This window comes from Suncus etruscus, chromosome 1 (genome assembly GCF_024139225.1).
Source record: "Suncus etruscus isolate mSunEtr1 chromosome 1, mSunEtr1.pri.cur, whole genome shotgun sequence".
NCBI lineage: Eukaryota > Metazoa > Chordata > Mammalia > Eulipotyphla > Soricidae > Suncus > Suncus etruscus.
The window spans coordinates 32440522-32457379 of NC_064848.1; the positions used below are offsets into that span (position 1 = coordinate 32440522).

The following is a 16858-nucleotide window of genomic DNA, read 5'->3' on the forward strand; positions in this document are numbered from 1 at the left end:
TGAAAATGAAGATGAATGATTCAAATCACTTGGCTCTACATATATTACCTCCTCTTCTCTACGGATGTTGCATTGCATAGGAGTAACCTGAGCCTGGCTGATGGCAGGTAAAGTGGCCTTCATTTCATCTGCAGCAGATTTTAATCTCTCCAATTTACGAGATGCAATGACCACATTACACCCTGAGGAGACAATAGCCAAAATTATAAATTAATGTGCTTTTGCTTATTTTACAAATTCCTAAAAATAGTGTAAGAAACTATTTCATGTGAAAAGTGCTTCCAACCATTTTGAAGAACTGAATTTATACTCCATAGTAAAACAATTAAAAAGAAAAAGGAAAAAAAACTGAAAAAAATATATGTAACCATGATTTTCTCATCATTAGCAGCCAAGAACCATAGAATAGGGATCTCAGAGAGAAATACACATCAGTGAATTTAGAGATTAACCTAGTTTATAGCCTTAAAAAGAGTTTCCAATTTGCAGCAGAGTGAGGAGGAACCTACTCAGAAGCCTTCTGATAGGGACAAAGCTGAAAGTCTGGAAAGATTAAACACGGGGCAAAGACAGTAGAGAGGTACAGAGAAAAAGAATTCCAGAGATATGCTTCCAGAGAGAGAGAGAGAGAGAGAGCTTCTTCATCTCTCAGCTAACCAGTGAATATACTCTTGGGTAAGGAAACAATTTGAGACTGGATCACACAAAATGAGCAGCAGGAATTTGCTCTGGTGCTCCAGAGATAGCATCAGCAATAGTACCTGCTCCCACCATTAAAAGCATCTAAATGGTACATTTGGTAAAGTATTCAGAAGGGCACAGCTGCAGAAGTCAGGAAATCTGACCTCTCAAGTAGAAGCTGTTCAGCGGTTACTCAAGAGCATCTTTCTTTAAAATATCAAACTGTTTCCAAACAACTTAACTACATCCCCAAATATGGTTCCCCCAAATGCATAAGAATTTATAAACTGCCTTAGAAACCTCTAGGAGTACCTACAAGAATAAGAGCAAGAATTGGGGCCGGAGAGATAGCATGGAGGTAAGTCGTTTGCCTTGCATGCAGAAGGTCTGTGGTTCGAATCCCGGCATCCCATATGGTCCCCCGACCGTGCCAGGAGCGATTTCTGAACGTAGAGCCAGGAGTAACCCCTGAGCGCTGCCAGGTGTGACCCCCCCCAAATAATAATAAAAAACCAAACAAACAAAAAAAAGAATAAGAGCAAGAATTATTTTCCAGCCAAACTGGGTATGGTCCAATTCTCTCCCCAAATCTTCAAATAAAATGCACATATCTTACACTCTTTAAGATATATGAGTAAATTAGAATCAATTATGTTCTTTAAAAAGAACTAAAAGGGGCCAGAGAGATAGCAAAGCAGGTAGGGCATTTGCCTTGCAGGCAGCCGACTTGGGTTCATCCCTGGCATCCCCTGAGCCTGTCAGGAGTAATATCTGAGCGGAGAGCCAAAAGTAACAACTGAGCACAACTAGGTTTGGCCAAAAAACAAACAAACAAACAAACAAACAAAAAAGCCAACTCCATAGTGATAAGCTTTTTGAAATGAAAAATTCTAAAGGTCAGAGAAAAAGAAGACAAAGAAGACAAAACACTGTGTGCCAGATGACTGTGCAATGCCCCAAAATACATGTGTAGGAGTAGTGGGATCCAGAGGAGAGAGGATAGTGAATCTAGAAACTTGGCCTAGTGAAAACAATATCCTGTGTGTTCACTTCTCTATGGCAAAACAGTTTGTATATACACACAATACTAAAATAATTCATCCAAGTATATCTTCATTTCTTAAAGGAAATCCTTCAAATAAAAGAACAATGACATACGTAGGAAAGGTGATAAAGAAAACCAAAATATACAATTATGTGCACATAAAGTTTTCATATCATTATTCAACAATATCATTTTCTGTGTGTGTGTGTGTGTGTGTGTGTGTGTGTGAATGTGTTTTAAGGCAGGGCAAAATCTGGCTTTGCTGAGGTCTAATCCTGACTCTATGCTTAGGGATCACTCTTGGCAGTGCTCTGGGGACCAAGAGTAGCATAGGGGATAAAACCCAGGTTTTCTACATGCAAGGGAAGTGACTTTCTCTCAGTACTAATTCTCTAGTCCATATTATTAGTCCATATTCTCTAGTCCATATTATCCTTAAGAAGTAGTGATTGCTTACAGTAATATTGTATAGTGGTATTTATAAAAAAAAAGTATAACAAAAGTGTGATTAGTAGGTAGACAAGGTAAAATGGAAGTAGTCAGGACTTGATTTGCTCAGTTCTAATATTTACTAATATCAGTAATCTTAGCTAAATTAGATCATTTCAGCTTCCTAGTAGCATTGTTTGATTCTCAATTACCATGGAATATGAATATCATTACAAGTTATACAGGTAGATCTTCAGTTAAAAAATATACCCATGTGACTAGCAGGCCAATCCAGGCAAGAAATAGATATAAACATACTCACATAGACAGACACAATCTGTCATGCACAATTTGTCTTAAATCTATATTTAAAATTAAGGCCTATTTAAAAAAAAATCCTCATGGAAAGCCATTCAACATTTTGATGAAACCAGTCCATGTTTAAAAAAAAGTAGTAATATTGACTTAGACCTCAATTAATCAGATAACGACCTTCCAACCTTGAACCTTGAATCCCAACCTTAGAACTGGCACAATTTTCTGTACCAGAACCAGGAATCAAAGTCCTTCCAGGGGTGGCCCACCCTGGCACCAACTTGTTCCAGGGTAGGTTCATATAACACCCTGATGAGAAAGAAACAGCAACAACTTGCTCTAAGGGCAGGTTTCCCTACCTCGCCACATAATGGTGAGATGAAATCTCACCCCTGCTTCAACCTAGGATCTGTGCAAAAACCAAGATCTCTAATTATAGAAGACTGACTGTGACAACCGTGACTAAGTAGAACTTTTTTGGGACCATAAAGAAAGACCTTGGGGTTAGACAATTAACATGCCCGAAGCCTGTAGTCAGTCTTATGACAGTATGCTTCATGATTAGAGACACCCTGTTTCTTTCCTAATTTCCCCCAATGTCTACTGCACCTATGCGGGGGGAAAAAAAAAGTCACGTCTGCTTCTCCTTTTTTTAAAATTTTATTTATATCTTCTAGACAGGGGTTCCCACCTTTTTTTTTTTTTCATAGAACCTTGGAACATGAATCATTTTGTTTTACCTCATAGTTTATGTTTTTCTAGAAACTGAGAAAAGAAAAGGAAAAAGAAAAAAGTGGATAGGGCCCAGGAACCAAGTGGCCTCAGGTGCATTGGGTGGGGAAAAAATGGTCAGAACTAAATACCCTAGCCAAAGTCAACAACAATAGAATCAAGAGACCCAAATTATAACAAACTAAACACAAAATGGACCTGTTACACTAGTAGAACAGGGGGCTAAGGTTAGAGGTATGAGATGCATTCTGGAAACTCTGGTGGAGGGAGGTCAACACTGGTGGTGGGAATGGCCCTAAATCACTGTCACTATATGCCTGAAATACATCAAAGACTTGTAATTCACAATGGTCTCAATAAAACTTTTCTTAAAAATAGTAATAAAAGATGGGGCCCAGATGATAGCACAACAGATAGGGTGTTTGTCTTGTATGTAGCAGACCTGGGTTCTGTACCTGCCATCCTGCCATCCTGAGCCTGCCAGGAGTAATTTATGAGCACAGAATCAGGAGAAAATTCTGGATATCTCTGAGTTTAGCCCAAAATCCAAAAATAAACCAAAAAAATAGAAGTAAAAGAGGGCCAGAGAGATGGCAAAGTGCTTGCTCTGCACATAGTTAAGTCCTTTTCAGCCCTATCACTGTGTATGGTTCCCCAGGCCCAGCACAGCTAGTTGTTTACTCCCCCTGCACCAAGATATAGAAAAATCCCACTTACCCAGAGACCACCTTGGCATTGTGCATCCCAAGCTACTCACACAAAGAGACCATGTGGAGAGACTCCAACCCATACAGGCAACAGAAATATGAGCTTAGATGCTGTCGGATGACTCCAGCTTCTTCTGCTAATTAGCAGGAGCTACATGAAAGGCCTCAGAGATTATTACTCAGCAGAGTAAAGCATTATAAGGAGACAATCCAGACATTTGTCAAGTCTTGCTCAGAGGTTTTACTGTTATAAAAAAAATCCCCTTGAGATCCAAATCTTGGAATATTCTGCCTATGTTTTCCTCAATGTACTTTATAGTTTCTGGTCAGAGCTCAAGGTTTTTGAGTACTTAGAATTGACCTTTATCTAGTAGTGTATGCGATTATAGATTCAGCTCTAATATTTTTACACAGTTACCCAGTTTTCCCAGCCTTTGATATATTTAGGGAACTAACTGGGGAGACACAGTGAGGATGATGTGGGATTGATTTCTAGACTGGATTAGTAGCCAGCCAGAATATGCACTCCACATGGTTTTCATTTGAGAAGAGAATAAAGACTGCCTTAATTTATATAAGCAAGTTGGTAACTGTAAATGAAATAGTAGCTGCATAAGAATTATTACTGTAGATTATGATAATAGTTATATCAGACATAGTCTGTCCTGGTCACCATCGGGGTGTGCATCCAACAGTTAAGTTCTGTTCCTGGCCGGTGGTACAGATGGACAATACCCCACCATGGCTTGGAAATTGACATGTGAAGCCACTAGCCTGTCTCAGGAAGCTCTGAGCCTCAGAGACTATCACCCACAAGAACTCTGAAGAGTCAAAGTTTAAGTCATTGTGGGGCCAGAGAGATAGCATGGAGATAGGGTGTTTGCCTTGCATGCAGAAGGACAGTGGTTCAAATCCCAGCGTCCTATATGGTCCCCCGAGCTTGCCAGGAGCAATTTGTGAGTATAGAACCAGGAATGACCCTGAGCGCCCCTGGTGTGACCCATAGGAAAAAAGTTTAAGTCATTGTGTCTTGGGGCAGTTTGTTTAACCACATATAACCAGAACACTGCTAAATAAGTATTCACTAAGCAGAATGCATAGTCCACCATCCATCCTTAGAGACTACCTTGTACTCATTTATTTATTTACATATACTGTTGGAAGAAGAGGGATTCCAAGTGAACACCATACAGAAAGCTCCTAATGATTTTTATTATCACTTCAACAATTAAGTGTTATCTCCATATTTATTTTCACAAAGGAGATGATAATATGAAATTAGTAAAAATAAACTTTTTATCAAGGTGCTGGGAAAATTGGATAACCATGTGTAAAAATAATAAATTAGAGCTGAACCTATATCTCATACCTAGACAAATGTCAATACTAACTACTCAAAGACCTTCCTATCTGACCAGAAACTATAAAGTACATTGAGGAAAACACAGGCAGAATACTCCAAGATTTGGATCTCAAGGGGATCAATGACATCAATAATAGGATGATATTGGCAAAGGCAACATAATAAAAAATAAACCAATGTGACTGCACCAAATTAGAGTTTCTACTTGGTAAAAGAAACACAAACTAAAACTAAAGGAAAGCAAATGAATGGAAAAAAATTATATTTAATATATCAGATAAAGTGATAAAGTGTTGACATCTAGGATATATAAAGTATTCACACAGATCAACAACAAAAAGAAAAAATATTCTAAAATCTTATCCAAACAAAAATGGAGAGAAGAAATAAATGGCACTTCTCAGAAGAAGACAATCAATTGTCAGTAGGTACATGCAAAATTGTTCATTATCACTTAATAGGCAAAAAAAAAAAAGGCAAATCCAAATTAAGATGACAATGAGATGTCATCTCACACCAGTGAAAATGGCCAATATCAAAAAATACAAAGACAATCTGTGTTGGCAGGAATGCAGTGAAAAAAGAACTCCCACCCACTGCTGGTGGGATGTTGTCTAGTTCAATACCTGTAGAAAACAGTAAGAATTCTCAGCACCCTAAGAAGTGAGCTACCATAAGACCCGGAAATTCCACTTTGGGTATCATCCCACAAGATACAAAAGGACATATACACATTTGTTGTATATGAAAATATTTCCATAAGATTATTCTTTGCGTGTTGTCCCACCTTGACCTTCCAGGTGGGGGCGCTATTGAGAGCCGAATAGTTTGGGAGAGAGGTGTTCAGGGTCTTTTGCCAGACTTGGCTGGCTGGCTCCAGGTGTGTTTTGGAGCTAACAGCAGGCTGTCAAAGGACTCTCTTTGCCCAACCTTTTACCCCTTAACCCTCCTGTCTTTGTGGATTATTTGCTGAGGATAAATATTACGAAGATCTTCCCCCAAAAAGGGGACAAGGGGATGGGAATCAATTTCCCATTTTGGGAGCTCTTTGCGGATACACAAACAACCAACAAATGAGTAAACGGGACCCAACAAATGGGGGCAACACACATTCACTGTCACTAAATGCCTGAAATACAACTGTGAAAGACTTGTAATTCACAATGGTCTCAATAAAAATTATCGTTAAAAAAGACATATACACATATTCATTGCAGCACTTAGTACAATGGTTAAAATATGGGATCAGCCTTGGTGTCCAATGGCAAATGAATGATTCATGAAGATGTATTGAATATAAACAATGGAATACTATGCAGCTGCAAGGAACAGTGAAATCATGCAATTTGCTGCACCTGAATGGAATCGGAACAGGATTTAAGTGAAGCAAGCTAGAAACAAACAGGATAAGCTAACTTATCTGTGGTATATAAAATAGCTGGATGAGGAATTGTAATGTAGAAAAAGGAGGTAACAATATCTTCCTTCACCTCAGAGTAGAAAGGAAAAAGATAAGAATGAAAAAAAGTCAAAGGAGAAAGAAGGTGAGAAAAGGAAGTCACAGTGGCTAAGGATCTCAGATATATCAGCAATATGGGGAGTGGTATAGCTATATACTCAAACTAAGTCAACAACACTGAGAACATGAAATCCAAACTACAGCTACCAAACTTTAAACTAATCTTGTTAAAGCTGTAGGCTGAGGCAAGTGGAGGGAGTGGTGGGAGATGTGCAGAAGGGAATTTGGGCACACAATGGAAGGAAGAAGTTAATACTAGTAATGGGATTGGTGCTAACACATTATATATCAAAAACCCAACTATTAAAATATTTAAATCAAAGTTCTTTAATAAAATAATTATAAGAAATAAACTATTATTTTTGGCAGGATGGGGGAAGGGTAACTGTAAGAAAGAGGTATTTGGGCCAAACCCGATGGTGCTCAGGGGCTATTATTGGCTCTATGCTCAGGAGGATGCCTTTATCAAGGGCCATATGCAATGCTGAAATCTAAGTCATAGCTTGCAAAGTAAATACTTACCCTGTCCAATCTCTCTGGTCCTAATTTGCCCCGATACCTGCAATTTTATTAGAAAAGCAGTGCTATCTTGTTATGTTTACTTTATGTTTTATTAATAATAAAATTGATTATTTTGTCATAAGTAGATCCTGGTTAGAATGTTTAGTTCAAATCATTAGCCTAACCTGCTCTCAAGACTATTAGATTTATCTATTTCTGAGTCTTGAACAGAATAAATTTCTTTTATATTGAAAATATTTTTCTTCATGGACCTCAAATTTTATTTATATTGCTTGATATTTTAGAAGGAGGAGTGTTGTGCCATCCCCTGCAATACTCAGGACTTACTTTCAGTCCTGTACTCAGGAATCATTTCTGACAAGTGTTCAGGCAGCTTATAGCATGCCAGGGGTCAAGCCATATCCACTGTTGCAAAGCAAATGTCTTACCCATTGTACTTCTTTCTGACCCTATATATTGCTTTTTAACTCAACAATAATTCACATCAAAGCCTTTTTTTTTTCTTTTTGTACACCTGGTGAAAAGAGGACAGATATTTAACAAGCTGCAAAGGTCAAAAAATAAAACATTATTTGTAGAGTATTAGTAAATAAACTACATAATACAGACTTAACACATATTAAGCAGCAAACAATTTCTGCTGACCAGAAGTTGAAAAAACATAATTTACACATTTCTACAGAAAATAAATTTTGTCCCTGTGGTTATACTTTTTATGATTACAAGGTAATCTCTTCACCTACGTTAAGAAACCATTCACAGTGAGAGTGGGATGTAATATTCTTGCTGTGCTTATGAGATGAAAGATTACAAGAAAAATTTCTATTATTTGTTAAAAACCTGTAGATTATACAAAAAAAACTTCCATTCACTATGGCTTGAAGGGGGGTTTTTGGGGGGAGCCAACACTCAGCATTATTTAGGACTTACTCCTGGTGTTGCACTCAGCAATCACCTCTGGCAGACTCAGGGGACCATTCGGTATGCTGGAGATACAAGCAGGGTCAGACACCTGCAAAGCAAGCCACTTTACCCATTGTAATATCTCTGGCCTTCCATTCACTCCTTTTAAACAATACGGAAAATCATTTATTTGAAATTAACATTCGCAACATAAATTCCATAGCATGCTTCTAAGGAAAAAAGAAGCCCTATCCACAAGTTCTTAGGAGAAAATCTCCTTTTTCTTTTCTTCTTTTTACTTAGGCCACTTCTCCTCGGCTTTGCAATTCATGCATTTTTGACTACTGGCTCTCAAGCCCCAGGTCACTCTAGCCTGTGTCTCTGTTAAACCCTTGCCCTGGGTTCCCTGTCACCCCTCTGGAGCCTGCTAACGCACCCAGATGTAGGAGCTCGGTCGCGATGGCCTTCCCGATGCCCGTGCCCCCGCCGGTGACGAGGGCCACTTTGTTCTGCAGCAAGCCAGCTGCCAGGCAGCTCTTCAAATGAACCAAAGAGTCCATCGCCATGCAGTCTTACTTCCAGGAATGCAGGACTGGATGTTCCTGAGCTCCTGCAGGTGTTCATAGTGAAGGGTTAGTCAGGTCAGCAGACACGCCCCTTGCTCAGCCTCACTTACACCTAACTCACCAACTCCAATGTCTCCACCCCACAGCAGAGGCAGCTCTGGGTCATCTAAGGCAAGAATCACGCCATGTCACGAAAAGGAAATAAAAATGAAATCTCTAGTGCCTCCGGGAATAATCTTCCTGCCCGCCCCGACCTGGGGCGATGCTCAGCTACTTACTGTGTGCAGCTGGCTGGAAAGGAAAAAGTCAGGTTTGTGAGGCTGGAGAGATAGCATGGAGGTAAGGCCTTTCATGCAGAAGGTCCATGGTTCGAATCCCGGCGTCCCATATGGTCCCCCGTGTCTGCCAGGAGCGATTTCTGAGCATAGAGCCAGGAGTAACCCCTGAGCACTGCTGGGTGTGACCCAAAAACCAAAAACCAAAAAAAAAAAAAAAAAAAAAAAGTCAGGTTTGTTGTGGGAGAAGAAAAGCAGAAATGGGGCTACCAGAACTTTCACTTATCGCAGAAGGAATGAGGGTGCAGAAATGTTCACAGAAAAAATATAAACTCAACCAATAAAAGGAACGAGGGCACAGCGGCAGGGCTTTTGTTTTGAACACAGCTGAGCCAGGATGAACCTGGGCTGGATCCTCGGTGTCATATATGGTCCCCCAAACCAGGAGTGATTTCTGAGCGCATAGCCAGGAGGAACCCCTGAGCATCACTGGGTGTGGCCCCCAAACCAAAAATAAATAAATAAAAATAAAATAAACTCAATCCCCAGATCCCCCTCAGGTCTTCCTCTGCCCCCTCTATTCATAAAAGAGGGGAAGAGAAGCCACGGCCAGATTTAATCTATACAATAATTAACTCAAAAGAGGATATTTTCTTGATGGGTGCATGCTTCCTGCATAAAGAGTTGGATGAAAAGTAGATAGACAGTTCTGCTTTCTCATTCGTGTGTGTGTGTGTGTGTGTGTGTGTGTGTGTGTGTGTGTGTGTGTGTGTGTGTGTGTGTGAATGGTGGGGGGGGAGTTATTTGGGCAACACCCACTGCTTGTTTTTAAGCTGAAAGATCACTTCATGCAGTGCTCAGGTTACCACATGGGGTACCTGGGATTGAACCCTCTAACCTTGCTTCAGGCAGGCACACAGTTCTAAATCAATGTCTAGATAATGATCTATGTTCCTCAAGCAAGAATGTCTTGTCCATGTCTTCAGCAAAAATAAATATCAGCAGTCTAGAGATTTAAGGGGTGGTTAGCTGTCATCCATTGAAGTTTACTTGAAAAAAAAAAAAGGCCATTCTCAGCTCTGGCCTCCTCATGGTTTGTAATTAAAAGTTACAATATAAAATTTTTAGAGGCTGCAAGGTCTCCTGTAAGAAGGCCCAGTTTGAACAACCCATACCTATACCCTATATAACCCCTCCCAAACACTATTCCCTCTCCCTCCTCCAGAAATCCAACTATCCCTTCACCCCTCAATCCCACCCCCGAATTCCCCACCACATTGTAACTCTTCACCCTCAGTTCTTAATCCATTAGGCATCAAGACCGACCTCCTACCCCAACGAACCAGTACCCACTACCCCAAGTGAAGAGACACCCACTCAAACTCTCACCTCGTTCCCGGCAAAAAAATACAATGAACACTTTGACTGACTTGTGCAGTGTGGCCCTCCTAATCACCTCTCCCTAATGTGGACGGTGGCTTGGTGGCTTGATACTGGAACTAGCTTCAAAGGACCCCCACTGCAAGAACTCTACCCAAGACCTCCCTGCCTGGACCGCACACCTCACAAGGAAATCTCAAAAGACAATGGGGAAGCCTATACTTTCATCATAAGTATAACACTACCTCTTATCCTGTTTCTCCCCAAATGTAATCTCCTGTATCACTTTCTCCCTTTTTCTTTGTTTTTTTTTCTTCTCCTTTTTTTATTCTTGTTCATTTTTTTGTTTTGTTTTGTTTTGTTTTGTTTTAGTTTTTGTTTTTGATTTGATTTGTTTTCGCTTCTTTTGGGTCACTCCTGGTGGCACTCAGAGGGTGCTCCTGGCTCTATGCTCGGAGATCGCCCCTGGTGGGTATGGGGGACCATATGGGATGCTGGGATTTGAGCCACTGTCTTTCTGCAGGAAGGACAGATGCCTTGTCTCCATGCTATCTCTCCCAGCCCCTTTAATTACGTCTTTTATTTAATCTTTTTTTTTTAAAAAGAAACTTTTTTCTTTAGATATGTGTGAGCATATATATTTTTAGTTTTTGTCATGTGTCTGTTTTCTTCTCTCTACACCCCTAAATCCACCAGCAATATAACGTAGCACCACTTCTTCCTGCAAAAATATATTAAACAAAGGGGAAATTTTACATGTAAAAACCAGCTCTTATCTACTAGGAATAAGAACTCATACATTTTTACAACACAGGGACATCTCCCATCCTGAACGTATGTCATGGGGAACCAACTTAGACTTTAGGGAACTAGATACCAACCGTCCAGCCTTGACTCCTGGATCCCAGACATAGAAATGACAGAGTTCTCCACAACAGCTCCAGGAACCAAATCCCCTCCAGGGCATTCATAATGCTGCTCTGAAGCCAACATGTGCCAGTTCTAAATTGATAATCTGACTACAAGGAAATGGGAACAACTTGATCTAATAGCAAGTTGTCCTTCCTCATCAGCCAACAATAAAACAAAATAAAAAAAACATGTCACCCTTTGATCTGTGCAAAAGCCAAGATTGCTATATACAGATGACTGGCTGCTACAACTGGACAGTATGCATCCTGGGACCAATAACAACAACAACAGCAACAAAAAGCTCTAACCTAGCTTTTGGTCTACAATCTGTTCAACAAACAAGATCTCCAAGTCCAGAGGTCTAACTGAGACAACTGCAACAGAACAGGTCTTCGGAAGCATAACGAAAGACTCTATCATAGGCTCCATCCTAGGAGCAGCATAATGACAAGGACCACCAACTACAGAAGATGGATTAAAACGACACTGAAGAAGCAGAACTGCTAGAAAGACTTCAAAGTCTTTAAAAGAAAGACTTCATCATAAGCTCCATTCCTTGAGCTGCACAGTCACCAAGATCTCTAGATACAGAGATCTGATTTTACCATCCAAGACGAAGAAGAAGTCTTCCATACACCACAAAAGCACCGACGGGAGAGTAAATGATCATGCAAGGAGTCTATAGTTAACCTCATGACAGTATACTTCAGGGGTGGAGAAACCCTATATCTCCTAGGCCAAGGGAATTCCCTCTATAATATCCCCAATAGTTACTGTGCCTAAGCAGGGGGAAAAAGAAAAAAAAGCACAAAATAATCATTTTTCCACATATTTATTGATTGATTGATCGATTTTTTGATGTCTTTATTTTGGTGTAGATATTGAAGTTGATGTCTCCAATTTTATTTTATTTTATCTTATCTTACCTTTCTCTTTCTTTTTGCACTCCACCATGATTTGATTTCAGAACCGAGACTATTGTGTGGTGCTTGTTTTTATTACTGTAGTGCTCACTGGATATTCAATTTGATATTTCTTTCTGTATTGTTGTGTTGTTTCAATTAACTTTTTCACATCCTCTCTCAAACTGAGGTTGAAAACCTCTAGAAGAACTCCGCCTATTTTCAGCTTATTTGACTTCTTTTATTTATTTATTTATTTTTCTTATTTTGTACCCCATTCTATTGCTTTTCTTTCCTTCAACCAAACCCACATAACTTGATTTATCTAGCTCCACCTCTTAAATAGAGGGGAAAACAAGGGAGGGTACCAGGACCAAACAGAAATATGATCACTAATAGTAAACTAGACAAAGAGGGGACCACCTACTCTAGAAGCCCAGGGGTTGATGGTGGAGTATATGGGTTGCAGAAAGGGAACTGGGATGGGGGAGGACAAATTTGGTGATGGGTATTCCCCTGATTCAATGTTAATATGTACCTAAAATACTACTGTGAAAGATATGTAAGCCATTAATGATCAAAATAAAAATTAAGTGCTCGCTTCGGCAGCACATATACTAAAATTGGAATGATATAGAGAAGATTAGCATGGCCCCTGCGCAAGGATGACACGCAAATTCGTGAAGCATTCCATATTTAAAAATTTTTTTTAATTAAAATTAAAATTAAAAAAAAAAAAGAAGGCCTGGTTTGAACTTGATGTTTGTGAGAGTGGTTACAGCTCCCAGGCCTTCCCCGAAGAAGGAAGATGGGGAGGGTGGGGGGAAGAACGTGTCTACTCTCGCTCCAAAAAATGTCCTGGTGATTATCAGCACAATTGGCATACCTGAAGTGCGGTCAGTTTGGTGTCCCGTCAAGGAATTGTAGAGGGACGGTAGAGGGACGGTGATGAGGCATGCCATTTGGGAAATGGTGATTCTGGGTGATGGAGGCAGCAAGCATGGCTTCAATAGGGTCACACCACCTATTTTTTTTAATTCCACAAATAAGTGTCATCATTCTATGTCTAACTCTCTCCCTCTGACTTATTTCTCTCGGCATAATACTCCCCATATTCTTCCACATGTAAGAAAATCTCATGACTTCGTTTTTCCTTAACAGCTCTATAGTATTACATTTGATGAGTGGGTAAAGAAACTGGTACAACTGGGGCTGGAGCGACAGCATGGAGGTAAGGAGTTTGCCTTACATGCAGAAGGATAGTGGTTTGAATCCTGGCATCCCATATGGTCCCCCTAGCCTGCCAGGCATAATCCAAGTGCTGCTGAATGTGACCTGAACCCCCCCCCTCCAAAAAAAGAAAAGAAACTGGTACATCTACACAATTATCTTGTTTTAATAATCCTCACAGTGCTCCTGCTTCAGGTCTTTATCCCAGATCAATATCTGGGACTGGTTCTCAGCAAATGTCAGCTGCACAAGACACATACATTTCGTTCAAGAACTTTGATAAAATGAAAAATTCTGGGCCATCACCCAAGCTTTACTTTAAGAATTATTGATCATGGGTCTGGAGCGATAGCACAGTGTTAGGGCATTTACATTGCACATGGCCTACCTAGGATGGACCTAGGTTCAATTCCCAGCATCCCATATGGTCCCCTGAGCCTGCCAGGAGAGGCTTCTGAGTACAGGACCAGGATTAACCCCTGAGTACCACCGGATGTGTGTGGCAAAAAAAAAAAAAAAGAATTATCAATCAAAAAGGAGATAGTAATTTTGACTCAAAAGACAATTAGTGGGCTTGAGGACTGGACAAAACGTGTGTGTCCACTTGTATGCACACATACATGTCTGCATGTGTGTGTGAAAAAAGAATAAGTGCAATGATACAATTTAATTAGAGCAAAGAAGGCTTAGGCAGAATTTGTGAATGGCATTTCAGAAGCAGGGATAACTGATAGAAGGTTCATCTGAAGGATGAGTTAAGACCTTTTCTTAAAATTTGATGCAAAGTATTGGTGTACTGAAGTGAGGAAATAGTGAAAAAAATGCTTTGGATAGAAAATCAAGACAAACAGAGCCCTGTAAAATAAAAATACTTGATATAAGAGTTATTCCTTTGCAGTAAGGCATTTTATTTATCATTAAAACAGAGATACACAGAGATAATTACTAAAAAGCTTTTTAATCCAAGAATATTGGGCATAAAAATGTAAGATCATTGCATAATTCAGGGTTGAAGCATGAGCATGTAGATTTCTTGCTGCCTTTACAATTAAATATTAAAAACCCTCTGAGGTCAAGTTATCTCTATGACTAATTTAAATTACTTTACTTTTCAAATATCTTTCTTAGGGGCCAGAGCGATAGCACAGAGCATAAGGCATTTTTCTTGCATATGGCTGACTTGGGCTTGCATCCCCAGCATCCTATGGAGACCCTTACATATTGCAGGAGTAATTCCAGATCAGAGAGCCTAAGCATTGCCATGTGTGGCAGAAAAATAAACAAAGATATTTCTTATAAACAAATAGTATGACCACTAAGTCAAATAAATTTGCACTTCTATCAAATTGTTTTCAATCTCAAGTGAATTAGTTGGGACTTGATTGCAGAAACATATTTATCCCGGGCATATTCAATAATACTTAAAAATCAGAGAGTGATTTCTTCATACAAATTATAAACTCTTAAAAAGTATAGAAATGCAACGCATTCTCATATGGTGACATATTTGCTTCCTTGACTTAGAGCTTGGCTTTCTGCTTAAAGTCTTCCTTCATCCTTTTCACTACTGAAAGGTCCCCTGGTCCTGCAGGCCAGTTGTCATGATCTGTAAAGAAGAAAACCTCCAGTCACTCTTTTTCATGTTTGTGCTTTAAAACCTCGTGTGTGTGTGTGTGTGTGTGTGTGTGTGTGTGTGTGTGTGTGTGTGTGTGAGTGTGAGAGAGAGAGAGAGGGAGGGGGAGAGAGAGAGTGAGAGAGAGAGTGAGAGAGAGCGAGAGAGAGATATGAGAGAGAGAGAGAGAGAAAAAATATGCCTGTCCCAGAGTTAGACCTAGACCATAGAGAGGGAAGTGAGGAGGAGAATGGAAATAGCAGTGGGAAGGGCAAAAGGGAAGGTGGAGGGAAAGTGAGCACATTGGTTGTGGAAGATGTGCACTGGTGAAAGGTTTTCTACATTGTATAACTGAAACTCAATCATAACAATTTTTGTAGTTAAGCAAATAAAAAACCCAACTGTATTATGAACAGCCTTATATAACCACAGTATTTAATAAAGTACTTTAATAAACCCTCTTGTGATTATCCCCTTTCTTAACAAGAAAAAGAAATTGTTGTAACAAATAAGAGTTGTTAGTGGAAATCTCAGTTCTGTCACACACTAGCTTTGAGAAATGTTCTCTTGATTTCTCATCTCATAAAGGGTGAAACAACATTTTCTCTTTTTAAATCTACAAATCAAGTGTTGGGTTGATAGTACAAAGAACAGAGCACTTGCCTTGCTCTATAATCTGAGTTTTTCAATCTCCAGAATCCCATATGGATCCCCAAGCACTGCCAGAAGTGAATCTTATGTGCAGAGCTAGGAATAATCCCTGAGCATCACCAGATATGGAAAAAAATAAATAAATAAAATAAAATAACCGACAACATATTGTATACACTCAAGTATAAGCCGAGTTTTTTGGCACAAAATTTGTGCCAAAAACTCCGAACTCGGCTTATACTTGAGTCATATAGGTTATTTGATTCAGTGCACACTGAATCAAAAGCAAGTAGTCTCCAATCATCTTCTGCTGCCTGCTGGAGGGGGTGGCTCAGTCCACAAATCCTGGCTGAGCTGAAGAGGTAGGCGGCTGACATGAACTGTATGCCATTAAAGCACAATATTCAATGGCACATTTAATTAAGTGAAAAACCCATTTTAAGGCAATAAAGTCATGTAAAAAATGTTTATAAATCCTGAATCCTTATAATCAGGAGTTTTAGAATAAAGGATTCAAGGTTTTTTTTTTTTTGGGGGGGGGGCCACACCTGGTGACACTCAGGGCATACTCCTGGCTATGTGCTCAGAAATAGCTCCTGGCTTGGGGGACCATATGAGATGATCAAACCACACTCAGTCCTAGGTTAGTGTGTGCAAGGCAAATGCCCTACTGCTTGAGCCACCGTTCTGGCCCCAGGATTCAGGATTTTTAATCATTTATTTACAATGCTTTACTCTCTTAAATGGTTTATTAACTTTATTAAAGTTGCCATGGAATACTATGGGTTAATGTGGTATGTTAATGGTATACAGTATATCAAACAATCATGTATTGTAAATGTAATCATGTATTTATTTATTTACTGATTTATTTATTTACTGATTCCTCAATTATTGTAATTGTTTTGGGTATATATTTTATTTTTGAAATTTACCAGTGGCTGCTGCATTTTCTACCTCAGCTTACACTCGAGTCACTAAGTTTTCCCAGTTTTTAGGGTGAAATTAGTGGGGGTCGACTCATACTCGGGTCCGCTTATACTCGAGTATACATGGTAAATGTCTGAATGTATAGCCCTGGGTATACTGTGACTATTCAATAAGGCTTATAACC

General features: G+C 39.6%; 2 protein-coding genes and 1 non-coding gene across 3 annotated transcripts in view; 1 reads left to right on the forward strand and 2 right to left on the reverse strand.

Moving 5' to 3' along the window:
• LOC126001469 (peroxisomal trans-2-enoyl-CoA reductase-like) overlaps window positions 1–8782 on the reverse strand; it is a 28253-nt gene extending 19471 nt beyond the window's left edge. Inside the window, exons 1-2 of the mRNA XM_049768782.1 lie at window positions 8653–8782; window positions 49–182 (exon numbers count right to left, since the gene is read on the reverse strand). Of these exons, the coding sequence (XP_049624739.1) occupies window positions 49–182; window positions 8653–8782 (264 nt within the window). The remainder of the gene's footprint in view (window positions 1–48; window positions 183–8652) is intronic.
• A 4062-nt stretch (window positions 8783–12844) lies between these two features.
• Window positions 12845–12951, forward strand: LOC125997249 (U6 spliceosomal RNA). The gene has a single exon (XR_007491651.1). It is a non-coding gene; the product is annotated as a U6 spliceosomal RNA (small nuclear RNA).
• Window positions 12952–14420: 1469 nt separating this feature from the next.
• LOC126004001 (peroxisomal trans-2-enoyl-CoA reductase-like) overlaps window positions 14421–16858 on the reverse strand; it is a 39790-nt gene continuing 37352 nt past the window's right edge. Inside the window, exon 8 of the mRNA XM_049770378.1 lies at window positions 14421–15087. Within this exon, the coding sequence (XP_049626335.1) occupies window positions 15002–15087 (86 nt within the window). The 3' untranslated portion in view covers window positions 14421–15001. The remainder of the gene's footprint in view (window positions 15088–16858) is intronic.